We start from the raw sequence: 25,549 nt of genomic DNA, 5'->3' as shown, positions 1-25,549 counted from the left end.
AGATGCGACCTGTGAGTAAGCGACATGGGAATGCGGGCTCCTCACCGTGCCTCTGTCCTCAGGACCGTGGGGTGGATGCCTTAATGGGAAGACTCAGCAGCCGATGCAGGTGGAAACGTCTCTCACCCGCACACCTGCCTTGGCCAGGCTCCTTTGCTCCCTCCAGGAGGGAAGACAGATGTGGCCTCTAGTCTGTCACCTTTTCCTTTCCTGGTTTGACAACTGTCCTTTATACTTGCCTTCTCCAATCCAAGGGAAAGATAGGAGCCAGGGCTGCTGAATTAGAGAAGCTCCCTGTACTCCTCACCCCGGTCTCCCATCCCAGCAGGGACAGGACGAGGAATACTAAACACTAACACAGAACAGCAAAGAGGGGTCTCTGTGTTTGCGGCAGGAAGGCGTGTTGAATAGAAAGGGATAATAACAGGGCCTGGATGGAGACGCATCTCCATGTCTCAAGTCTCACTTGCCGAAATGCTTTTTGTGGTCAAAGATAAAACAATGGAACCTTAGTCTGATTCCTCATATGGCAACAATTCAAAGCAGTGAAATGAGAGACCTGTGTACCCAAAGGCTGCAGGTGGGCCATCCTTTGATGGAGCAAGTCCTATTATTAAAAGTACAGCCTCCATTGTGGAGGGCTTACTAAGTGTGAGGCACGTAGTTGGTATTTTACATTCATTACTTAAACTTCATCTCTGAGGTTGGTTCTCTCATTACCTTCATTTTAGACATAAGGGAACTGAGGGCAAGTGGGCGGTTCAGCATCCCAGAGCTCCAAGGTGGTGCAGAGTCTGACTCCAAAGTGAGCCAGAGTCCTGCATCATGCTATACTTCTTGTCCCAAAGCTGGGAGAGTGAGTTCAAGATCTGGTCCCTCGATAAAGAATGAAAGAAAAGTCTCATCCTCAGGTCACCTGGGAGCTTGTTGAAAAGGCATTTCCTGAGGCACCTGGATGGCTCAGTTGGTTGAGCCTCTGCCTTAGCTCAGGTCATGATCTCAGGGTCCTGGGATGGAGTCCTCTGTTGGAATCCCTGCTCAGTGGGGAGTCTGATTGTCCCTTTCTCTCTGTCCTCCACCCCTGCTCGTGTGCATGCACGCTCTCTCTATATAATAAATAAATAAATAAATTTTTTTTAAAAATGCAGGCTCCCACCCTGCCCCCACTCCAAGCTTCTGAGACGGACTCTGGGAGCCTGGGGCCTGGGATCAGCATAACAGGTCCTCTGGGATTCTGGTGCACACAAGTTTCAAACCCTCTGGACAAAGCCAAAGCTGAAAGGTTATACACACAACCAAGGTATACCCTCCTTCCCCAAAAAGGTGCAAGGGTTGCTTGCCCCAGGCAGACCAGGTGACCCAGAGGGATGGGAGCATGTCTGTGGCTCTGTTAGTTTGTGACCAGAAAGAAGCAGCCTCACTCCAGCCTCACTTCGTATCTTCTTGTCGGGCAGTTTGCCCGGAATGGGAGCTGGCGGGGCCTGTGGCTCTGGGAAGCTGCTTCAACGCAGGGATAGAGGGATGTCTTGTCACCAAGGAGGCCGCAGGGTAGCAGAGACCAGCTCAGAGCCATTGACATGCTCACTTAGTGTCCGGCCAACTTTTCCCCACCAAGCACAGGGCTCTTGTCCCACTGTGCTGCTGGCCTTTCGGGCGAAAGCATGATCCTCTCCTCCAAATATGCTCCTTTGGGAATCCTTGACCATTTTGGACCTTAGAAACTGGAAGTTTTCCTGGGCCAGTGAGCCCTGTTCAGAAGGGATGACAGAAGCTTTATAGCCTTGCCACCTGCCCCCACCCCCAATTCCAACAAGAGCTCTAAGGTTCATTGGGTTTTTGGGGAGAAACAATTTTCCCATTTAAGCCAACCCCTTTTGATTTTATTCCCTTGCTCAGATGCAACCAAATTTTAAAAATCAGGCTCATGGTTTCTTTCTTATATCAAAAGTCACATCGTCCCTGATATATTAAGGAAAATAATCAGGGGGTGGGACCCTGCTTATAGGATGCTAATGCTCTATTTTGGGGAGTCACTTATGGTGCTGATTTATTCATAGATTTTCTTGAAAGAATGCATAAGCTGGTAAGAGGAGTTGGTTCTGACACAGGAAGCTGGGGGTGGGGTCCCGGGGCAGCAATCCTGATCACTGCTTATGCTTTGGAATGTCTGCGTATTTAGCCCGTGCCCAGGTACTATTTGAACAAAAGAAACCATACAAGAGAAAGCAAAGCCAAACAAACAAAAATGGTCACCATGGATACAGGTAAAATGGTGCTTCTCGGCAGGACTCCTCTGCAGTTCTTTGGTTGCAGAATGATAACAAAATCCTTGAGTCTCTGCCAGCCAGCCAGCCTCCTCAAAGCCTTGGAGGAAGGAGGCTTGGAACGTGCAGGGAAGGGGCAGTCCCGTGGGGCACAAAGTGCAAGGTGGGACAAAGGCAAGGCTGACATGATACCCCACAAAATACAGACCCTTGTAGGCATCCAAAACCTCTGGGCTCTCTCCAGGTGGGTGATGGGAGTGTCCGAGGGATTTAGAAGCAGGAACGGGAGTGCAGGTGGACTATGGTCAGAATGGAATTTCAAAGGACGGCACTGGTAGGTACTGGGCTGGCTGAGTTGGAGGACAATTTAGAGGCAGGGAGACCAGATGGGATAACCTTCCTTCTTGATCCCTGTGAGACATGATCACCATCCTGACCTCAGACAAGAGGAGGTAGATTCCTCAGAGAGTGAGGGTGCAATGGAGGCCTTGGCCTTCCTGGACATTTCCTGTGGACTAGGATCCACTCCATGACTGAAAGCCAACGTTCTTCCTCCTCCGGCAGCCTCTTTCATGCAGGGCTGAGCAGAGGCAGTGACAGCTGATGGGGCTCTCCTTGGGACATGAAGACTATCCTTTAGGACTGCAAAAGCCCCCAGTTTCCTTTTGGGTAATTCAGGGAAGGTATAGCCCAAGTAGGATAATAGAAGACTCTCCTCCCAACTTGACAAAAATTTTTAAAGATTTTTATTTATTTTTATTTTATTTATTTATTTGAGAGAGAGAGAAAACACAAGAGGGGGAGGGGCAAAGGGAAAGGGAGAAGCAGGCTCCCTGCCGACCCCAGGACCCCAGGACCCCAGGATCATAACCTGAGCTAAAGGCAGACGCTTAACTGCCTGAGCCACCGAGGCACCCCCAATTCAAGGCAGATTAAATTCACGTTGAAAATGAAAGCAGTTGGACCAGTCTTGTTTCCTGAGTGCAGGCAGCATCCCATGCATCTTAGAGCTGTTTTATTTAGAGACAAGAAATGGTTAGTACAATGGCTCCTTTGTATCTAGGAGCGTCGGACCTTTTTCTTCTTCGGAGAGATAGATTTCTTGCTGTTGGTGAAGGCCCTTGAAGACTGTAGTTTAAATTCAACTGGAAAGTGGTCGCTGACCTCCAAAGCCTATAAAGAGAAAAGGGAGATGAATTTGGGAATTCAGAGACTGTCATTTTAGTGAACAAATTCAGGCTTAAGGTGGGAAGATAAAACACCTAGTCATGCAGTAGAACACACACTAGTGAGTGTCATCCTTGGACCAGCTCAACCAGAAATTTAGGTAGGTCTTCAAGCCACAGAATGAATCATAGACTTTGAGACTCGGGGTCCAATGGCCCTATGTTGTATCTCCAGTGGTGGCCTCAAAGGGTGACACCAACCCATCTCCCAGGACAGTGGTACAGAAAGACAAAGATGGCAGCTGTACCTCCTCCTCGGTCAACCCATAAGCTTTCTGGAAGTTAAAGGTGCTGTTTGATTTGAGAACAACAGAGTTGATGATCTCTTGTCCTCTAAGCACGATCCTGGAGAAAAGGGGGAGAAGACAGTCCTATTAATCCACCTCGTTGATTTGTGAAACAAACCAAGTTTCCTGTTTGACCTCTGGAATTGACTGAGCAGCCTGGCTCTTTCATGTGGTGTTCAAATTCCAGGCCTGGTTTTGTCTCCCTTAGGACAGTGCCTAAGATTGGGGAAATTGGCTCATACCCTACTGGGGCTCTGTGGGCACCAGCACACAGTGTTTCCCTGTGTGGGCAGTAGCCCTGTAGGTGGAAGAAAAGATTTTGTATGAAACATGGACACCACATCATGGATCAATGACTTATATACTGAGAATGTTGTTCCCCTTGCAATTATTTTTCACTTTTCCTGATTCCTGAGAAAGGTGCTGGCTTATCTTTTTAAAAAATATTTTAATTATTTATTAGAGAGAGAGATTGGGAGCACACATGGGGTGGGGGTGTGGAGGGCAGAGGGAAAGGGAGAAGCAGGCTCCCTGCTCAGTGGGGAGGGAGCCCGACGTAGAGCTCGATCCCAGGATCCTGAGATCATGACCTGAGCTGAAGGTAGATGGTTAGTCCATTGAGCCACCCAGGCGTCCCTGGCTTATCTTTAATAACACTCTAAGCTCCCATTTTAACCAAGACAGAGCAGGCTGTAATCACCAAGCACTCTGCAAGCAAGATAATTAAGGCAGAATTTAACATTGTTCAGTTTCACTGGGCTTGTGTTTTTAATTATTTTCGATTTATGACAAATAATGCTATTTTCTTAACTTAGTATGAAATTTCCTTTATTTATTTATTTATTTATTTATTTGTCAGAGAGAGAGCGAGAGAGGGAACACAAGCAGGGGGAGTGAGAGAGGGAGAAGCAGGCTTCCTGCTGAGCAAGGAGCCCAACATGAGGCTCGATCCCAGGACCCTGGGATCATGACCTGAGCTGAAGGCAGACACTTAACCACTGAGCCACCCAGGCACCCCTGAAATTTCCTTTAAAAATTAATTTATTTCATTACAAATGAATAAATTTAAAGACAAATACAGGGAAAAACCATAGTACAGTTGCTTTTTAACAACAGCAAAAACTGGGAACATGGTAGTTAAGTGAGTTTTGGAAAGATGGATTCAAATATACCCCACGTGGAGTGATACATTTGGGGCCTACATAGCCCCCACCGACTGACTGAGGAAGGACAAGGTGAGTCAACTGCCAGGTCATGACCATCCACTGAGCTTTTCCTAATTCCTACTGACTGATTTGGTTTCCTGTGTTTGCTACCAAACACACCCTGGTTAACTCTGAGCTTAATCCACAAGTAAACTCTTCCCGTTCGCTTGGCGATTCCTTCAAGCCATCCTTCAGACCCAGAGAGTCAAGAGCAACGTAGTTAAGGTGCCTCTGTTTCTGGCTTCTGGGGACATGTGTGGGCAGGTCAGCTGATCGTCGGAGGCTCTCCTGAGGCTGCCCCTCATGCAGCCAGCTCTTAGCAGCTTTCATGTCCAGGAGCGCACAGCTCAGGGGAGGTGTTCAGTCAATACTTGAACACAGAATAAAGACTTGAATTGAGAACATTTCATCCTACTCCCCTAATTAGAAATGTACATCCCTTTAATTTTTTAAATTTTCTTCATTTTTAAAGTAGGCTCCATGCCCAACGTGGGGCTCGAACGCACATCCCAAGATCAAGAGTTGCATGTCCTACTGACTGAGCCAGCCAGGCACCCCAGAAATTTATAACTCCTTTAAATAAAACATAAAAGAGGGATGCCTGGGTGGCTCAGTCAGTTAAACATCTGCCTTCGGCTCAGGTCATGAACCCAAGATCCTGGGATTGAGTCCCACATTGGGCTCCTTGCTCAGAGGGGAGCCTGGTTCTCCCTCTGCCTGCTGCTTCCACTGCTTGTGCGCTCTCTCTCTCTCACTCTCTCTCTCTCTGACAAATAAATAAATTAATTAAATAAAATTTAAAAACATAAAATATATATGCCAGTCCAGAAAATATAGAAAATCCAGAGCAACAAATGAGAAATTAATCTTTAAAAAAATCACATGTAATCCTGCCATCCTTTGGCATATATGTGTCTAAACCCGAGGTTCTTTTAGTAAACACCTTTTTTACCTGTTCCCCCACCCCTCCTAATCTACTGTGAGCATCTTTCCTGGTGATGCACTGTTCTTCAGCTTCATTATTTTTGATCACCTCCCCCTTGTTGGAGAAGAATGGGGCCACAGAATGGCCTTGACCTGCCCAAGGCGAGTGGGCAAGTGGCCATCTCCATCCCGCTTAGCTGGCAAGCCCTCAAAGAAAGAAGAGGAATGAAGGCACCAGGGTTGCGGTACGTTGGGGGGTGGCCCAGCCTCCTGTGACTTCCTGCCTCCATTTGCCTTTCCCCAATGCTAGGGCTGTTTCCACTCTTGGGAGCTGGAGTAGGGACTTCTGCAAAGGACACACCAGCCCTGAAAGCTCCAAGAGGAACAAAGGAGGTCATGGGATGGAAGTGAAAGCCTGACCTCAAAACTAGAGAAGTGAGAACAGCTGTCTTCTGGCAGAAGCCATCTCATGCTTCCTTGGAGGCACACCGGGCTCTGGGAACCACGGAAGATCAGGAACATTCTCACGCTTTGAGTGCCTCCCACATGTCCTGATTTAAGGAGCAAAAGTGAAAGCTAACTGAAAATCCCCAGGGAGATTTTACAAGTACTTTTTTTTTTTTTTTTTTTTAATGTAAGCACTATAGCCTACGGGGGCTTGAACTCACACCCCAAAATCAAGAGACACATGCTCCACTGACTGAGCCAGCCAGGCACCCTGAGAATGCTGTTACTTAAAGGTATGTATTTGCATCTAGGAACGTATAGCAAAAGCTCTGAGAGTGGAAAGACCCTTCTTCTACTGGTCTCATGTGGATCGTCCGTTTCAGCAGTGCTTACGCTAGCAAACTCTTGGCAATAACCTAAGCTCGATGATGGGGGATTTGAGTGACTAAATTCTGGTATGTCTTTGTGATGAAATAATTAACAGCCAGTGAGTGTGTGGAGCACTACCATCTGCCAGGCATTGTGTGAGAAGACACATACTACTTCATCTACTCCTCCTCATGGCTCCATGAATGAGGCTTCACGACAATCCCTGTCTTACAGGCCAGGAAGCAAAGACACACAGAGCTTAAGTCTCTTGGTCACAGACATGAAGTGGTAGAGGCAGGATTTGAAGCTAGGCCAGCACTAGCCACCACTAAGCTACACTGCTCAGGGCTCCCAGGCGTGGTGATGCAGGTTGCACACTGCACACGTACCTAATGGGTGGGCCTGAAATCTAATGGACTGAGGTGGGTTGCCTTTCCTGAGGCATATCAAATACTATGTGGGCTAGCTTGCGTCGGGCAGGTGCCTCCTACCTGTCATATGCACAGCTGGTGCTCCCCTTGACTGTGGTGTCTTCTTGGTCCCCTATCAGCCAGACAAACCTGGTGTCAGTCCTCAAGCGGATGTTCTTCCAGGCCTTCTTGGGGACATAGCTACAGCCGGCATTGAAGTCACCCATGAAAATGAAATTCTGAAAGATGTTATTTGAAATTGTCACCTTGTAGGTATTATTGCCAGATGCTTTTTCTTAGATCCACTAACAGTGGCTCCACCTCCCACGCCCAGTAAACAGTGGGTTCTGTTACCAGCTAAATTGTGTCCTCCCCTCCCCAACGCCCCCACACAAATTCATATACTAAAGTCCTAACCTAATACCTCATGCAACTGTATTTGGAGAGAGGGCCTTTAAATGAGGCTATATGGGTGGCCCCTAATCCAGTATGACTGGTGCCCTCATAAAAAGAGAACCTGGCAATTCACAGACCTGTACCCCTAGGGCTAATAATACATTATATGTTTATAAAAAATTTTAAAAATTATTAAAAGAGATTAGGACACAGACAGACACAGAGGGAAGACCAAGGATAGAGGTTTTAGGAGAAAACAGCCCTGCTGACACCTTGACCTTGGACATCCAGCTTCCAGAGCTGTGAGGAATACCTTTCTGTTGTTTAAATGGCCCAGTTTTTGGCAGCCCTAGCAAACTAATACAGGGTCTTTCTTCATTCCTTTTTCTTTTCTTTTCTTTTTTTTTTTTTCTTTTCTTTTTTTAAAGATTTTATTTATTTATTTGAGAGAGAGAAAGCACTGGCACAAATGGGGAAGGCAGAGGGAAAGAGCAGCAGGCTCTACACTGAGCAGGGAGCCTACTGGGGGTCTCAATCCCAGCATGCTGGGGTCATGACCTGAGCCGATGGGAGACACTTAATAACTGAGCCACCTGGGCACCCTGATTTCTTTTTGGTTTTTAAAGTTGAAAACGGAGTCATGGTTTTGATGAGTATTTGACAGGTGAGAATGTACAAGGGAAGGTGTTGTCACAGGGCAGTAGGGTGTTGCTGTAGCCGTTCCCTCCTGGTCTTACTCTCCGCATCCGTGTCATTCAGCATGCTGAGTTAGGTGGGCATAAAAGAATCCAGCTCATTTGGGGCGCCTGGGTGGCTCAGTGGGTTAAGCCGCTGCCTTCGGCTCAGGTCATGATCTCAGGGTCCTGGGATAGAGCCCCGCATCGGGCTCTCTGCTCAGCAGGGAGCCTGCTTCCTCCTCTCTCTCTCTGCCTGCCTCTCTGCCTACTTGTGATCTCTCTCTGTCAAATAAATAAATAAAAATCTTTAAAAAAAAAAAAAAGAATCCAGCTCATTTATTCCCTCAGATCTTTCTGGCTCAAACTACTGGAGGGTATAAATACATGAATGAATCAACGTTTTTTTGTTTCCAAGCAGGAAAATGAATTTGGGTGGTTTGACAGCTTTGGCACCATGCTTTCTCTTCTATTGTTTGTAAGCTGGGAACTTATTCCTGTGGAAATTCTGTCTACTGAGGAAGTGAGAAGAGCCTGAAAGGGAGGGGGTGATAGAATGGGTTGTCCACCCTTGCCCCGAGGCCACCAACAGGACCTTCTATCTTAGAAGTGTTTTTCCCTACAGAGCTTTTGGAAAAAACTTTTAATATTCCTTAATCCAGAGGAAGTGTCATATTTCCTAGTTAGTGCTATTGTTTGGGGTTGTTGCTGACTTTGACATTTTCTTCAAAAACATTTTATTTTGACCTCAGAGATCATGGTTTTCCTTGAGATAGATGAGTGTGGTTGAGGGAAGAATGTCATCCTTAACTCCAGTGACCACCGGCTCCTATTGTTTTAGGCACAGTTTACTGAGCACGCACTATGTGTCAGGCCAAGCATTAAATGTTTCATAAAGTTGGGGCGCCTGGGTGGCTCAGTCGGTTGAGCATCTGACTCTTGATTTCGGCTCAGGTCATGATCTCAGGGTCCTGGGATGGAGCCCCACCCCTGGCTTTGTGCTCTCATGGACTCTGCTTGTCCCTCTCCCCTCTGCTCCTCCCCTCATGTTCTCTCTCTCTCAAATAAATAAATAAATCTTTAAAAAATGTTTCATAAAGTTTAAGTTAAATCTCACAATAAACACTGGGAGGTGGAAGGGACCTTTAATCCCTGTGGAAACAGGATAGAGGGATAAAGTGACCTGCTCTAGACCATTCCACTTATTGGCTCAAGTGATAAAGTCAAGAATTAAATCCTGATCTGCCTCACTGAAGGCCCTCAGCACAAGAGTAGCCCCTCTTATTCACTCTTGTACCATCGATGCCTCCCTAGTGCCTGACTAAGAGATGCTCAATAAATTGTTCAATGACTGAAAGAATTCAAACTTTTAGGAATGAATGAGTCTTTCTCTTGCCTGGCAAGAGAAATAAGCAGTGAATTACACACCTTGTGCTCTCCATGTCCTAGCTCTGTGCCCCCACTTTATTTGACCCATGTTGCACTTTGAACGGTGGATCTGGAGAGGAGGAAGGGGGTGGTCACTGGAGTCACATCCCAAAAGGAGGAAAGAGGAATGAGGAAGAGCCCTCTGGAAGACTTCTGAACTTGCCAAGAGCTTTCACAGACCCTCACAGCTGCATAGGTGGCATCCCTGTTTTCTAGGTGAGAAAATAATTGAGGCCAAGAAGGACAGTGGATATATTCCCCTAGATAGCACCCTTACATCACTGGAGAAACCACTTCCGTCCTTCACCTCCGTCTATGAGGTTGGGCTGAAGCTCACACAGATTTAATCAGTCGGAGCTTCTCAACCCCCCTGATCACAGTGGTTGGTTCAGGGATGGACATGTGACCCAGTCAGGGCCAATGGGACTCAACCCCGGGGCACTTGTTGCATAGTGGGACAGACAGTTTGTCAGTGGGCTGGAAGCTGCTGGTGGCCATCTTGCCATCCCAGAGGTGGAGCCCACCCAGAGGAAATGAGGGCAAAGAGACAGAAAGAAAGCGAGGAGACAAGCCTTGATTACTGGATCCAACTATGCCTGAACTACTCCTGGACATTTTAGTTACATGAACCAATAAATTGCACCTCCCTTTCACAAACCAGTTTTGAGAGTCTGTCCCATGCAGTGAAGGACTCCTGACCACTGTTCTCATTACAAAGTGAGAATGATAAAGGTAGTAAATCGTGGGGTTATTGGGAGGATTAAATTGACTTGTCCATGTCCAGCCTCAGCATAAAGCCGGGCTCCCACTATTCGTAATTTGGGGCAGCCATTATTAGTGGAGCGGAGTATGAACTGCCGAGCCCCACGTGAATGGGACCCAGGCAGATTTAGCAAGAAGGATATTTAAGGCCGAGATAAGGCCTAAAATGAGGCTCTAACAGGATGCTGTGCTCCACATGTCCTGTCTGCCTCGCTCTCCCGGGGAGTCACTCATCCCTTCCCAGAACCGGATTCTGCCTCTGCTAGAGGGGAGTTCAACAGACATAGAGGGTCATCACCTCTGCCTTCCAGCGGCGTTTCACATCCCAGTAGACATCAGCGAGCTCATCAATCTCTTTCACGGAGGTCTCAGGGGTGGTGTGCAGGGGGACAATCACGAAGTCCTTGACAGCTGAGGAACAGGAAAGAGGCGGAGGTCACACACACACTTTCCTGAAAAGGAGCACGTTCACTGCTGGAGAGAAACAGGCTGTCCTTCCAGAAGGCCCAGACTGCACTGCCTGGGTCCTCTCATTTCTGGAGGGGCCAGCCAGCCAGTGGCTGAGTTGTGAATGTTGTTGGGACCATTGGGCTGCTGTTCTCAGCGCATGAAAGCCTCTTTTTTCACCCATTCACCTGCCCGGCCAAGAGAAAGCTGGTAATCAGGACTCCTTGCTGACATTGTGGGTGTTTTTATTTTCTCATTTTTTGAAAAATGGTATTTTCCACTTTTTAAAAAATAAGAAGTCTCTTTGGCTTTTGTACGGAAGGAAAAAGTTTTTTCTTGTTAAAAAAATTGAGGCTTGTCAGTTTACATTTCTTTTGTAATCTGGGAAAAAAAAACCCTCTAAAATTATGTATTTTTTAAAACAGGCTTTGTGAAATTGCTGAAAACCTCCCCACCAGGAGGGACTGAGCGAGCCTGGATCCGGGAATGTGGGTGAGCTTGGGAGCTGTGCCTTGCCCACCTGCGGGTGGCAGCTGGCATATTCAGAGGGCCTCTTCCCCGGGCGTTCCCTTGCCCAGTGCCTGGGTCCCCACTCGTACTCAGGAGCTGAGGGCTGGTGGGGAATCACTGCTCAAGTCACACAGTGGGGAGTCAGGACTCAGATCCAGAAGCCTGTCTCCACGACCCCACACCCACCAGCCGTGTCTCCCACTCTCCTCCTCTGGCCTCCACTCCATTCCCCATCCTCTCTTTGGCCTCCTAAACACCCCTACCCTTTTCCCACCTCCGAGTCTGTGTGTGCTCACTGGGACCTCCCCCTGGAAAGGCCCTTGCCTTAGCCCTCAGTGACTGGCTTCTTCAGGTCACATCCCATGTCACCCTGAAGAGGCCATCTGTAGCCTGCCCCATCTAAGGCAGGCCCCTCACCCCACTATGGAATGTACCCTGCTTTTACTTCCTTCCTGCTCTGAAGTTACTTGCTGTGCTTCTTAGATTATCCCACTGGAACCTTGGCTCTGTCTTGCTCACTGGCTTGGCTCCAGCACTTAGCACAGTACCTGGCCCATGGGAGGGACTAAAAAATGCTTGTTGATTGAGTTTATGATTGAATGAATGAATGAGTAAATGAATAAAGGGAAAAAATGATAAACGAATGGCTAACTCTATCTTTAATCTCAGAGGGGACATTAGGATGTTTCCTTGTACAAGAGAGAGAATTCCAAACAGGGCATGGCTGCGATGCCATCCTCTGCGAGGAGAGTTAGAGAAAGGAGGAAAGGTAGATGCTCAAGATAAATAGGTTTGTTTAGTCATGTTTAGCTATGTGTCGCTGAAGACTCTATTCGAGAAGAGGGGGCAGGGTGCTCTGCAAACACTGGTCAGCCAAATGGGAATTGTGTGTCTGACAAAGGTGTTTATTACACCTGCTCTCTGAAGTGCATTTCTGCCCTAAACAGCCCCCACCTCCTTCTCTTTTTCTACTGGAAATTTCCACCACCATTCTTCCATGTTTGTTTTCCCGAAGTACTCACAAAGCCAGGGCAGAAATAGTTATGTTCCTCCTTCAGGCTGTTTATATTTGTGTAATATATATGCAGCTGTATATACATACAGTTCTATGGATATTTATTTGGTCAGTGTCTGTCTTGTCCACTACAACATAACTTCCCTAGGACAGGACCTATCTGCCTGACTGTCCAGTGCCTGGAACAGAACGTTGTAGGCACTGAAAAAAAAATTTGATTCATATAGCTCCAATCTGCAAACCAAATTAATTATTGACTTTGCAGTTAGATATGCACAGTGGTTAAGAGTGTGGGCACCCAAGATAGTGGCTTGGGTTCCAACTACTGAGTGAGTGACCCTGGGCCAGTGATTCCACCTGTTTGAACCTTGGCTTCCTCAAATGTAAAGTGCAGATAATCCTAGGTCCTCCCCTGCTGGGTGTTGCAAGGATTACAGGAACCTGGCACTAGTCAGGGATCTATAATTGTTAGTGGCTTATACAAGTGTAGTTGTCAGAGTTCAGATGTGTAGTCGTTTGGATTTCCTCTCTATAGGCAGTCTGTGGAGGAGATTGGAGGGGGAGGGAGAGGGAGACTCTAGGTTGGGGGTTCGTCTCTGCTAGCCATCGCTGGGACTTTTTTTTTTTTAATGAAGTTGTATTTGATTGGGACTGAAAAATATCATGGTAAATAATTTCCATCAGCCTAAAAGCTCAGAGAGTGGAGTTATCACTGATTTCTGAAGGTGAGTTCCAGGCTGAGGAGGTCTTGAGTCATGGCATTCTGAGAAGCCAGGCTACCTCCTCAACATTCAAATATTAGACGTTCTTAATGGCCATCTCAAGTCTAATGTCTCCCTAACGATGCTGTGCAAACCCTGGGACCCCCGCTCACACTCGGGGCTACTGTCCCTTCGTGAGATCACAGGAAAGTCATGAGCAGGAGGGCCCTGTGGATCTCACCGGTGTGGGGTGACTGGAACCAGACCACAAAGGGTTCTCTGGAAAACACATCTGCGTCACCAGCCTGATAGTCATGGTAGAGGTAGCGTTTCTTCACAGACACTAGCTTTTCCCTAGAAATAAAAAAAAAAGGAAGCCCTTCCAGCTGATTCAGTTGTCTTCTTAACCTCATTTAAAAAGCAGAGACATAGCCCGTGGCTTTATCGGCCCCCCAGACAGGCTCTTGCCCTGCAAGGGATCTTTCCCTCGAGAACAAGTTTCCGTCAGCTCTTCTCAATGGCCAGAGCCGTTTGAAAGCTGGAGACCAGAACAGCACCAGTTCTCTGGGGCAGCCACAAGTTAACGTTCAGACTTAGAACACAGTTACTGGTAAGAAGAAGACAACACTGTAAAGTTTCGGAGTCAGCCATGCTGGGCAGCTCAGGTTTCCATCCCTGGGCTGGAACTTGACTGTGAAGGATAAAGAACTGACCCTCCAGACCAGGCAGCCACTGAACCAACCAGCAAATTCGAGGTCAGGAAGCTGCGTGTGCTTTTACTTTGAGGAGATAATGCTTTGCTTCAGCCTCAATTCGACAGTACTTAGTTTGATATTTTGATATTATTTGATATTGAGAACTGGTTAGAGGTCATTAGAGATCCAAATTTGGTTTTGAAAAAAAGAAATGCATTTTGATTCAAATCACAGTCCTCATTTAGAAGTGAATCATGTCCCAGGAAGCCGAGACTATACTTACTTGTAGAGAAAGGCATACTGTTCTTTATATGTGTTTCTTCCAAGTCGAGAGCTAATCACATAGTTGTAGATTATATGTCTTCTTGAGTTTCTAGAAAACATAAAGATTTTACATTGCATCTTTAAAAATAAGCATTCCCCTACTGCAAACTCCCCTCTTCAATCTGTATCCGCATCGCCAAGGGTATCGTGGAGAAAGGCTGCCATTCGTCATAACCTTGGAGTCTAATAAGAAGAGCCGCCATCGACTAGGAATGTGACATCTCTCAGGATCTTTACAGACTATTATCTCTTGCCCTTAGGAGGTGGGTAGTATTGTTACCCATTTTTTATAGTTTGCAGGTACAAAGCTGGGATTTGAGCTCAGATCCTATATACCCCAAATCCACAGGCTTTGGCCTGTACCTATGGGACATTATTGAGACCATAGAAGATTCAGGCCAATCAGTCCCAGATCCCACTCTGGTTCATGGCTGGGGCTGACCTCATACTCCCAGGTGGAGTAAACCTTATCAGGTCACCGTGTCCCTGCACTACTCCTGAACATTTCTCAAAGGCAGAATTCCTAGTACCATTTTCTTTTCTTTTCTTTTTAAGATGTTATTTATTTATTCAACAGAGAGAGAGATCACAAATAGGCAGAGAGGCAGGCAGAGAGAGCACGGGAAGCAGGCTCCCCGCCAAGCAGAGAGCCTGATTCGGGGCTTGATCCCAGGACCCTGAGATCATGACCTGAGCCGAAGGCAGAGGCTTTAACCCACTGAGACACTCAGGCACCCCCCCCCCCAGTACCATTTTCATTGGATGTTCACTCCTGCTCTGAAAACACCCAAACATTTTCTCACAAGTCAGCTATTGTTTATGTCCTGGGGGCTAGAGATATAGCTGTGAAGTCCCAGTACCTTACCACTCATTCATACCAGGGGAATGGACTCCCTGTGTGTTTGCCAAACCTGCTGATAACTCCACCCAGGGCAGGGCCTGACACAGTTTTACTTCATTCGCACACAGAAAGATCTAGGGCATATCTAAGCTGTGGCATTTTCTTAGGTTCTGCTGGAAAATAGCAGATTGGGAGCCCACTGAGGCCCTACAGAAATTCCCGAGCATGCTAGATACATCTTCTACGGCAGGTCCAGCTACTGGGGCCCAAGAAGTGTGGACAGTAGATTCCACCGGGTTTCCAGTTTGGGAAGACTGGCCTTGTTCTGAATCTCGCCTGCCAAATTTTGGGTTGGCAGACTGCTCACAATGACTCAGCTGTGAGGCGATTAAGGCCCCTCCTGGCTTACGGGGGTTAAGGGGACAAACAGGCCTGCCTCTGCCTGGAATCCATGGCACAGTCTAGGGAAGTCAGGGAGAACTGACAGCAATAGGGGTGGGAAGACCCGACCCAGGATGCTCTGGGGAGGCACCTGGAGCCCCCTGTCCTCTAATGCTTCTGAAAACTGACCAGATCCCCTCTGTGGGAGGCTGAGGAGGTTCAGAATAGAGCACCGGCTTTGGAGTCAGACATGACCCAGGTACAAAGGTAAGCTCCAGCGTTTACTGGCTGGGTGATCTTGGGCAGATCCCTCCTCTCTGAGTCTCAGTTCCCCCAGCTATAAGGGAAGCAGTAAAAGTACCAACCCCACAGAGTTGTGGGAGTAAATGAAATAGTGTACATAAATGGATTAACAGGATGTCTGGCATGTAGTTAGGGTTATCGATGATACCCTCTGGACCACCATCTGCCATCGTAATTTTCTTCCTTTTACTAGTAATAGACTCCACCAGCACTTACTGATCCCTGCTACATGCCAGGCACAGTGCAACCACTTACATTCAGGATTTAATCACAGCCACATCCCAGGAAGATGGGTTCCATTAGTAGCCCCATTTTGTAGATAGGGAAAATGAGGTATGAAGAGGTTGAATAACTTGCTCAAAGGCATAGTAGAGCCAAGATCCAAACACAAGTGGTCTGAGACTAGCGTAGGTGCCTAACCCTTGTGCTAAACTCCCTTTCCTATCGTCAAAGATCAGATCTGGAACCAGAAGAGCTGCTGAGGGTAAAGCATATTTTTAGAGGAGAAACTGAGGCCCAAAGCGGGGTGGAGCCAGCCCAAGAGGCCTCTGTGAACGAGAGTGTCCAAGGCTGTTCATGCTGGGCTTAACGAGGCTGGATTGATCATTTATTTATTTATTTTTTAACATGAGTTTCCTTAATTATAAAAGTGTAACAATGGCCAGATGTACTGGATGGTAGATTAATGGTTCTTAGCATTTTCTCTGTGCTCTTAAGAATGTTTAAAATACATCATAAGAAAAAGGAAAGGGCATATAACATTCTCGTTGTAGAAAACTTGGAAAATACAGACAATATATAGAAGACATCATATTTAAATTCCTTGTAATTTTTGCTCTGAGATAGCCATTGTCAGCTGTTTGATTCACCGCTTTTGAATCTTTTAAATGTTTCTTGTTTTGTTTTTCTTTTGACGTAATTGAACTACTTGGTACATATTATCAGATGTTCTAGTTTGTGGTGTAATCTTATCATGTATGTACAAAAGAAACATTATATTAGAAGTTTTTAAAAAATTGGGGTGCCTGGGTGGTTCAGTGGGTTAAGCCTCTGCCTTCAGCTCAGGTCATGATCTCAGGGTCCTGGGATCGAGCCCCACATCGGGCTCTCTGCTCAGCAGGGAGCCTGCTTCCTCCTCTCTCTCTGCCTGCCTCTCTGCCTACTTGTGATCTCACTCTTTGTCAAATAAATAAATAACATCTTTAAAAAAAAAAAGTTTTTAAAAATTGGAGTGCGTCAGAATCACCCGGGAAGGCTACTTAGATGAAGATCACTCTCAGGGATCCCGCAGACATTCTCGTTCAATAGCCTGGAAGTTCTGGAATGTGCCTTTTTAACTCACTTTGGGGTGATTTTCAGGTGGCTAGGTCTGCTGATTATTCTTTGAAAAAGAATGTAAATCATAACTATAACCCAAAATTATAAATTATTTGAGGACATTATCTTTTGGGGTTTTTTGAAGTTATAAAATCAATTTAGGCTTTTTGTAAGATATTCAAATCATAGACAAGTATATAAAATAAAAAGTAAATGTTCCCTATTTCTTCAACGACCCCATCCAACAGTGGTCCCGCAATCACACCCACCTTCCTGACCCAGAAGTAAGCACTCTTAATAGTGTGGAGCCTATCCTTCCATTCTCTCCTCTATCCCCGTGCAAACTCAAACACACTCTTAGTCAGGCATAGTAGTAATGTGATCACTAAAATGGGCCACTCTATCTACAGTTCTGAACCTTTTTTGAATTGCTTTCAAGATGACTGCAGTCAACTTCCCATGCTGATTATTTAGCTCTAGCATATTCTGTAGTGAACGTGGCTTTTAATGGCTACGTAATATTCCAGCCTGCAGGTGTATCCTAACTTCATATTTGTACTCACTCTTTTCTTTACGACAGTAGTTCTAATTTCAACCTCTTGTCTGAAAACCTCTTGTCTCTTTCGTTTCTCTGTCTTGGCTCCTCATCCATTTCCTCTATTTTGCTTTATCATATTAAAACTAGCCAGTCGAAAGTTCTCAGGACTGCAACTAGTGGAGTTGGAAGCCTGAGCAGTGTTGGCCATGTGACGTGGTGGTCAGGGCAATGCTGGCTTTCACGCTAGTTTCAGTTCCCCTGGACTTTTCAGATATCCATGCACTTAACCTTGAGCCTTCAGGGGGTCCAGGCCACCCCCACCCCACCCCGTCTTTACCCATTTAATCTCTCCATGAGGGTGGGACAGATCCTGTTGTTGCTGTCCTTGATTTCCATCAGGAGTATGATATCACAGCGTTTGATGACCTGCAGAGACAGAATTCCCAGATGTCTTCAGGCAAATAATCTACACATAATAACATCTTTTATTGGGCACTGACTATGTTTTAAGTATAGGATTCGTATTTGGTTAATGTAATTAACTTCATTGCTGAAACAAGTGAGGAACTTCCTGAGGTAGGTAATATCGTTATGTCCATTTTATTTTATTTTATTAAAGTTTTTATTTTTAAGTAACCTCTATGGCCAATGTGAAAATCAAGCTCACAATCATGAGATCAAGAGTCACAACCTCCACCAATTGAGCCAGCCAGGCACCCCAGTTAAGTCCATTGTAAAGACGAGGAGTCTGGGGCTCCAGGGAAGTCAAGTAAACTACCCAAAGTCACTCAGTTAGAAAGTGGCCGATACCGAAGGCAAATCCAAGCAGTCTGAATCCAGAGCCTATGATCACATGATCATGTGTCCTATATCTTGGCTTTGCTTGAATAATCACAATAACAACTACAAGTATTTATTAAGCTCTTAGTAAGTGAGAGGGACACAGCTGGATACGGGTCTCCCCAGTTCACCTGGCAACAAAATTATAATAATAAAAATTACAAGGGCTAACATTTATTGTGATCCAATTCTGAACCTCACCAACCTTACGAGATAATCATAAGCAGAAAACAGGCTCAGAGTGATTGGGTGAAAAGTTTGAAGTCACACATCCAGTATGTAGATGGTAGAGTCAGGATTTGAATTCAGGATCATGTGACTACAAAGCCCATGATGATGTTAAAATACAGGGAGAGCTGGGTCTGGCCACCAAGCCAGCCTGCTGATTTAGTCACCTGTCACTGTCAGACCTTTCTTGAAGGCACATTAATCTAGGGGCACCTGACTGGGTCAGTTGGTGGAGCATGCAACTCTTGATCTCAGGGTTGTGATTTTGAGCCCCTTACTCAAAAATAAGTAAAATATTTTTTAAAAATACTCTTTAAAGTATGGATCAAAAGCCTTGGAGAATGTACTTACCCTTTGGCCTAGGTTTCCCACCTGGAGGAAGGTCTCCTATCGTAATGTGATATCTACTACCTCTCTGCATCTCAGTGTCCTCATCTATAGATTGGAATGATGATAGTTCTTCCCTCACAGGGTTGCTGGAGGATTAAATGGGCACTTGGAGCAGTGCCAGCCGTATAGGAGGCACACAGTAAATTATTACTACTATTATTATAACTTGTATAGATCAAAGAGGAAGATACATTGCAACAACGACAACAACAAAATTGGAAACAACCCAAGTATCCCCGAATAGGAAACCATTAAATGAAAGATAGCATAGGGCATTATATAGAATTAAGAGTCATGTGAATGGGTCCCTCAATGGCTCAGTCTGTTGAGTGTCTGACTCTTGATTTCGGCTCAGGTGATGATTTCATGGCTGTGAGATCGACCCCCATGCTGGGCTCTGTGCTGGGTGTGGAGCCTGCTTAAGATTTTCTCTCTCTCCTTCTGCACCTTCCCCTGCTTGAAAAAGTCATGTTTTAAAAGAATTATTAACAAAATAAATATATAAACAATAACAGCATGTGAAATGCTTCTGATATAAAAGCAGGATACAAAACTGATGATAGAGGGTAGTCTCCGTGCTGAAAAACAGATGCAAATTTATGTATTTATTTTTGTGTAGAAAAATGCTCATAATGTCCTAAATGCCAATAGTTCTTATCTTCCAGTGATAGGATAACACTTCTTTATATGTTTCTATATTTTCAAAATAGTCCCTAATGACTATTTTTTACTTAATAAAATTAGTTTCAAAATTCTGAATTTATATTTTAAAAAATTATACCTTAATTAAAAAAAATTAAAAGTGTTATTTAAAAAAGAAAACTGCAGAGAGCCTGGGTGGTTTAGTTGGTTAAGTATCTGCCTTTGGCTCAGGTCATGATCCCAGGGTCCTGGGATCGAGCCCTGCATCCAGGCTCTCTGCTCGGCAGGGAGTCTGCTTCTCCTTCTCCCTCTGCCTGCGTCTTCCCCTGCTTGTGCTCTCTCTCTGTGTCAAATAAATAAGTAAAATATTAAAAAAAAAAATAAGTGTTAGCTCTTACCATCAACTCACTGAATTTATAATAACCCTTTGATGCAGGTCCTCTTACTATCCCCACTGTATATTTAGTTGGGCATTCAGCCTCAGTGTGGCTAAGTAACCTGAACATCATGTGAATATGGATAATGGGATCATCTGCTACAGAGCCCCTCTTGACCACTTGCTCAACAGCCAAAGTAATCACCATATTCCTGTGATTGTTCCTTTTGAATGTCATCCACAGGTGCAGGGCAAAAATGGACCAGGGTTCAGACTGCATTTCTTGAGCAGAAGGGTTGAGCTTTTAGATTCCCTGCTTACAGCTCTTTTGCCTGCACACAAAAAAAAAACCACTCCAAAGCCCCACATCTCCAGCAGTTACTCCAGCGGACCTCCATGTCCCTTGAGTACTTGCCTCTGAACCTCTGGACGAACTTCCTATAGACTGGAACCTACAGCACAGTGAGCGATGGATCTCATCATCGGAGTTCTTCTGGGGACGAATCCTAGAACTTTAACAGTCCGTCCATCCTCCCACCCATCTCTCCACTCACTTGTTTATCCATCCAACAAAATTCTGTCAGGGGCCTGCTGTGTCCCAGATGACCTTACTTTACTCACAACTCTACAGCATCTGGCATGAGTGAAAGAGAGAGGGGAGGGAAGGAGAGAGAGGGAGGGAGGCCCAGGGAGCCATACTGGAGCCATTTGAGCCCAGTTTAAATATTTTTTTTTAAGATTTTTTATTTATTTATTTGACAGAGAGAGATCACAAGTAGACAGAGAGGCAGGCAGAGAGAGAGAGAGAGAGAGAGAGGGAAGCAGGCTCCCTGCTGAGCAGAGAGCCCGATGCGGGACTCGATCCCAGGACCCTGAGATCATGACCTGAGCCAAAGGCAGCGGCTCAACCCACTGAGCCACCCAGGCGCCCTGAGCCCAGTTTATAAAGCACAAATACCTTCCTGTGTTTAACTCTTCTTTATGGCAGCATAAGAAAAATGGGAATAAATTTCCTAGCCAGGGCTTTAAAAAATAATTTTAACAGTTTTCTAATTATAAAAATAATGTTGCTTATTGTAGAAATTTGAAAAATAAAGAAAAGACTATAAAAAAAATCACCTGATGACCTTTAAACCCATCACCCAGACACTTCTCACATGATTTCTGTACTTATATTTACAAAATGACATCAAAATAACTCCTGTTAGTTAGCATCAAATGGCCTCAGATTCATATCTTGACTCTATTGCTCACCAGCTATGTGACACTGAGCAAGTCACTTAAGCTCCCTGAATTCGCCAGATTCCTCATCTATAACCTGGGATGAAATCCTCCTCATGGGGATGTCATGGGGATTAAAGGATATGATAGATATTAGGCATTCAGTCCAGTCCCTGGCCTGGAGAAGAAGCTCTGCAAACAGTGGGGCAATGTTTATCACACAGTTTGGGTCTGGTTGGTTTTTTTGTTCTTGTTTTTCAGCCTCAGTGATGTTCTGAGCATTTTCCCCACAGTGATTAAATACTCACTTTTCAAATCTTATCACTGATACATGTTTTCCCTGCCCACATTTCAGGCCAGGAAAAAATACTTCTCCCCTGAATCTATCTCCTCAGAATGAGCCTCCAGAGATGGAAGGCCCCCCAGAAGGCCCTTCCAGACCTGAAACTCGAGATTTTCCTAACTCCCTTCACAGATGGGAGGGAGGAAAGGCTGAACACAGCCAGCAGTGAAGCGTTCCCAGCAAGCAGTATTGTGCTGTGAGTGGGCCTGGAAAGACGGGAAGGGGCAGTCTAAAGAAATCTTATGAAGACTCTGGGGCCAAGAGCAGCCTATGAAGCCGTCTTTTGTGCCTCTGAACAGGGAACAGCACAGTACAGGAGGGGACAGAGCCCAGAGAGTGTCCGTTAGGCCAGGGTCCCAGCCTTTGCTCTCACACTTAGTGGCTCCATGACCAGGGACTATGTCCTTCTCCGCTGTGAACTCCACTTGCCCATGTGCAAAAGGCAACCAGAGGGGTTGTGAGGCTGAACTTGGATGCTGCCTGATAAGGGCCTGGCTAACAATAAACACTCCCAAAATCATAAATACCATGTGCTGTGGGAGACGATGCCTCCCATGTCCCCCATCTCAACCCGAGTGCCTCAGAGCATCGAGTACTTGGCCTACCTTCAGTATTTGTTGGATGAACAAACTTTGCTCTTTAAGGACACAAACTGAGGAATGGGACAGAAGCAGCCTTGCCCAGGCAGGGTTTGGCATCTGGAGAACTGCCAATGGTGCCAGCCAGCAAATCCAAGATGGAGAAGGCAGATCTCCTTCACTCTCTAACCTCCCTGATGAAGGTCATAGACAACAGCGTGATGAAGCTGGGCTCATCTCCAAAGTGATCAAGCCAGTATGGAAGGGTGGAAAAGGCATCTTCTCTAATAGGGTTGGTTCATATGGCTGGATTTGATCCTGGCTCTTCTGCTTGCCTGCTAGGGAATCCTGGGTAAGGCACTTCACCATTCTGAGTCGGCCTTCTCTGTTACAAAGTGGGGGGAATGACACCTATGTCATAATATTAAATAAGAATATGGAGGCATCTGGATGGCTCAATTGCTTAAGCGTCTGCCTTTGGCTCAAGTCGTGATCAGGTCGTGATCCCAGGGTCCTGGGATCGAGACCCACATTGGGCTTCCTGCTCAGTGTGGAGGCTGTCTCTCCCTCTGCTCCTCTCTCCTGCTCTCTCTCTCCCTCTGTTTCTCAAATAGATAGATAGATAGATAGATAGATAGATAGATAGATAGAAAATTCCTGGCCAGGAGCAGGTGCGCAGACACAAGGCCCTGTGAATATTACTGCCCTGAATATCTGGGTTCGGGTTTCACTGTAAGTGCTCTCCTTGGCTTTGGCAGTGTTTGGGGATGGCCTCTGTTTACGGGATGGTTTTGCAGCAGTGGGGTTAGGTAAGGATTCCTTGACAGAGACTTCCCATGTGCTTGGTGTTTGGTGTGATGGGCTGTCCATCAGTCGGCTCTCTAGGACGTGGCAGCTCCAGGGAGGTGCTAAGTATAGGGCCCCAATGATGGAATCTCCAAGAACCAAAAAGACAGCCTCTTAAGATTGTGATGACTTTTCCTGGGTAAGAATAAGTGAGGAAGGTGATCGGCACTAGGGAACTCATAGGTACCCAGGCTCCATGTGCCCTTGTGCGAGGAAGCAGGGAAAATAGTTTCCTAGCACGTCAGAGCTCCCTGTAGTGCCAGGGAGTCTCGGCTCCCACAGGTTGGGCATGGTTGTTCTGGTTAAACGACCGCCACTGGAAGGCCTTGGGTGCCATCCAAAGGGCAGGGCCAACCAGGGAGAGGGCGATCTAAATAAGAACAGAGCGTGTAGTGCTTGTTCTAATCCATTTTGTGTATTAATCCCAACAGTAGCGGCTCTGTTTGTGATCATCTGCCCCGTCCCAGGCGCTCCTGGAGCCCTTCCACACCTTGAGTTCTCTCTGCCAACCAGTGTCACGGGTTGTGTAAGGCCCAATTTCTGAAAGGCCCAGAGGCTCAGGGAGGAGAAGGGAATTCCCGAGCTTGCTCACACAGCTGCTGGGCAGGATCTGAACCCAAGGCTCAAGGTGTTCCCACCATACCATGATGCCCACAGGATTTTCTAAGGTGATAAACCCAGACAGAGTCCTGCAAAAGATTTCAGCTCCCAGCATCATCAGAGATTAGTTAACGTGTCAGGTAGAGACAGTTAGTTGACTCCAGAGAAACGTGAGCAGCCACTCCGGACCTTGGTCATACTACCCAGGGAGGTTTTATCTAAGTGGAGAGAAAGTTTAGAATTGGTAGTTGGGTAATGGGGCGCCTGGGTGGCTCAGTGGGTTAAGCCGCTGACATGCTCAGGTCATGATCTCAGGACCCTGGGATCGAGCCCCGCATCGGGCTCTCTGCTCAGCAGGGAGCCTGCTTCCTCCTCTCTCTCTACCTGCCTCTCTGCCTGCTTGTGATCTCTCTCTGTCAAATAAATAAATAAAATCTTTAAAAAAAAAAGAATTGGTAGTTGGGAAAAGGTTGATGGGTATAAGGTGGAAAAGGAGGGAGAGGTGGGGAAGAGGGAAGGAGAGAGAGAGAAAAAGGAAGGAAAGAAAAAGAAAAAGGAGGGAAGGAAGGAAGGGAGAGAAGGGAGGATGGAAGAAAGGAGGGAAGGAAAAGAAAGAAAGAAATATGTGCTGTATTGATGGATAAAAAGATAGAAAGACCAGGCTGGGCTGGCATCCCAGCTCCCCCTCCACCCACCCACCACCTACATGAGGTCACTACACCTTTTGTTGTTCATCTCTTCATGGGGGGTAATAACCCTCCTTCTTGAGAGTGATGGAATGAAATCGTGTATTTGTGGTGCCTGGCGGGGGGATTCAGTAAATGGTAATAAAAATCATGGTACTAGCCAGCCCTTCCCTGGAGCTTACTAGGAGCCAGATACTGTTTTAGGAGCTTTACATTTACCAACTCACACAACCCCCCAAACAATCCCACAGGGAGGAGCTGTCGTAGATCCCCAATGCCCCTCATGTTCAGAGGATGACATGAAGCCCGGGGAGGGGATGTGGTTATTGGCATTATTGCTATCAGTACTGCGACCGAATGCAAAGGCAGCTGCTACCTTCCCCCTAGAGACTAACTTGGGTGAAATTTCTCCGGAGTCTCTTGAAGTTCGAAGGCAGAGAGAGGGCATGAGGGGGATCCAGCACTCTCTGTGGCAAGAAGGGGTCTCACCTTCATGATGACGTCCATGGCATTCTTGTTTTCCTTCTTGGCTTCCCCAAAGGACCTCACGTTAAAGGAGCAGAGCCTCAGGGCCAGGGCACTGCTGATGGAGAGGAGGAGAAGCAGCAGGAAGGCGGGCGGCCGGGGCATCCTGGCGGGGCTCCCGATTCAGCGAGAGGACCGCGGTGGCTGGCGTGTGAGGGCTCCGGGCCACCTCCTTGGGCTGAGCTGACTTATAAAGCCTGCAGATAACAGGAATGACTGGATTCCTTGTTGCTACTTTCACTTCTCTGAGGAACTGAAGATCATGGGTTTCTTTCCCCAAAGAAATGAAGAAAGGGGTCTAGTCTTTTAGGGGCCCCTGTTTTTGTCACTCTGGTGCGGAAATTGACCTGCGTAATTGAGGGACCATCCCCTGCAGAGTCTCTCCTATCCCAGTTGGGAACCAGCTGTGACATCTGGTTATCAGCCCTGCAGTGGCATGCCATGTGCCTTTTCCTGAAAATGGATAACTCGGAAGTGGTCCACCCCAGAGGGCAGCTGGGGAGAGGAAGGCTTCTGTGGAGGGGATGGTGAGGCAGGGGTCAGTGGGAAATCCGGCCAGGCTTTCTGTCCTCCCTGGGGTTTTGCAGCCAGCTGTCCCGGGACACACCCAGGCTCTGACTCTCTAATTGCCCTGGTGGGCGTAATTAAGGTCAACTCTGCTTTGAGTTACATAATGTTATAGGCAGTTTTACCATTTACAGTGTAACACACCGAAGGCTAGTTGGGTGTTGCCAGGGAGAGCAAGTGGTGGTCTGCTGGAATGGGTCCATAAAATATCCTTGGACTTGAAGGACTAAAAGCCATTGAAAG

The 25,549-nt window shown here is 46.5% G+C and overlaps 1 protein-coding gene across 1 annotated transcript; it reads right to left on the bottom strand.

Annotated features, from left to right (window-relative positions):
• Window positions 1-3,237: 3,237 nt before the first annotated feature.
• DNASE1L3 (deoxyribonuclease 1 like 3) lies at window positions 3,238-25,135 on the bottom strand. Its single transcript, XM_047690938.1, has 8 exons — window positions 24,704-25,135; window positions 17,802-17,890; window positions 14,044-14,133; window positions 13,307-13,419; window positions 10,691-10,803; window positions 7,214-7,371; window positions 3,739-3,835; window positions 3,238-3,437 (listed from the first exon to the last, which is right to left on the bottom strand). Exons 1-8 carry the CDS (start codon window positions 24,842-24,844, stop codon window positions 3,324-3,326), a joined length of 915 nt encoding a protein of 304 aa, XP_047546894.1. The 5' UTR covers window positions 24,845-25,135; the 3' UTR covers window positions 3,238-3,323.
• Window positions 25,136-25,549: the final 414 nt, after the last annotated feature.

The sequence above is a fragment of the Lutra lutra genome, chromosome 1 (assembly GCF_902655055.1).
Source record: "Lutra lutra chromosome 1, mLutLut1.2, whole genome shotgun sequence".
Taxonomy (NCBI): Eukaryota; Metazoa; Chordata; class Mammalia; order Carnivora; family Mustelidae; genus Lutra; species Lutra lutra.
Note: the sequence above shows the minus strand (reverse complement) of the source record. Positions and strands in the feature narration are given on the sequence as shown.

Coding starts and splice junctions, on each gene's coding strand:
- DNASE1L3 (XM_047690938.1), bottom strand. CDS start 24,844: ATGCCCCGGCCGCCCGCCTTCCTGCTGCTTCTCCTCCTCTCCATCAGC. Junction 17,891..24,703: donor CCATGGACGTCATCATGAAG/GTGAGACCCCTT, acceptor CTGTCTCTGCAG/GTCATCAAACGCTGTGATAT. Junction 3,836..7,213: donor ACCAGCTGTGCATATGACAG/GTAGGAGGCACC, acceptor CCTTTTCTCCAG/GATCGTGCTTAGAGGACAAG.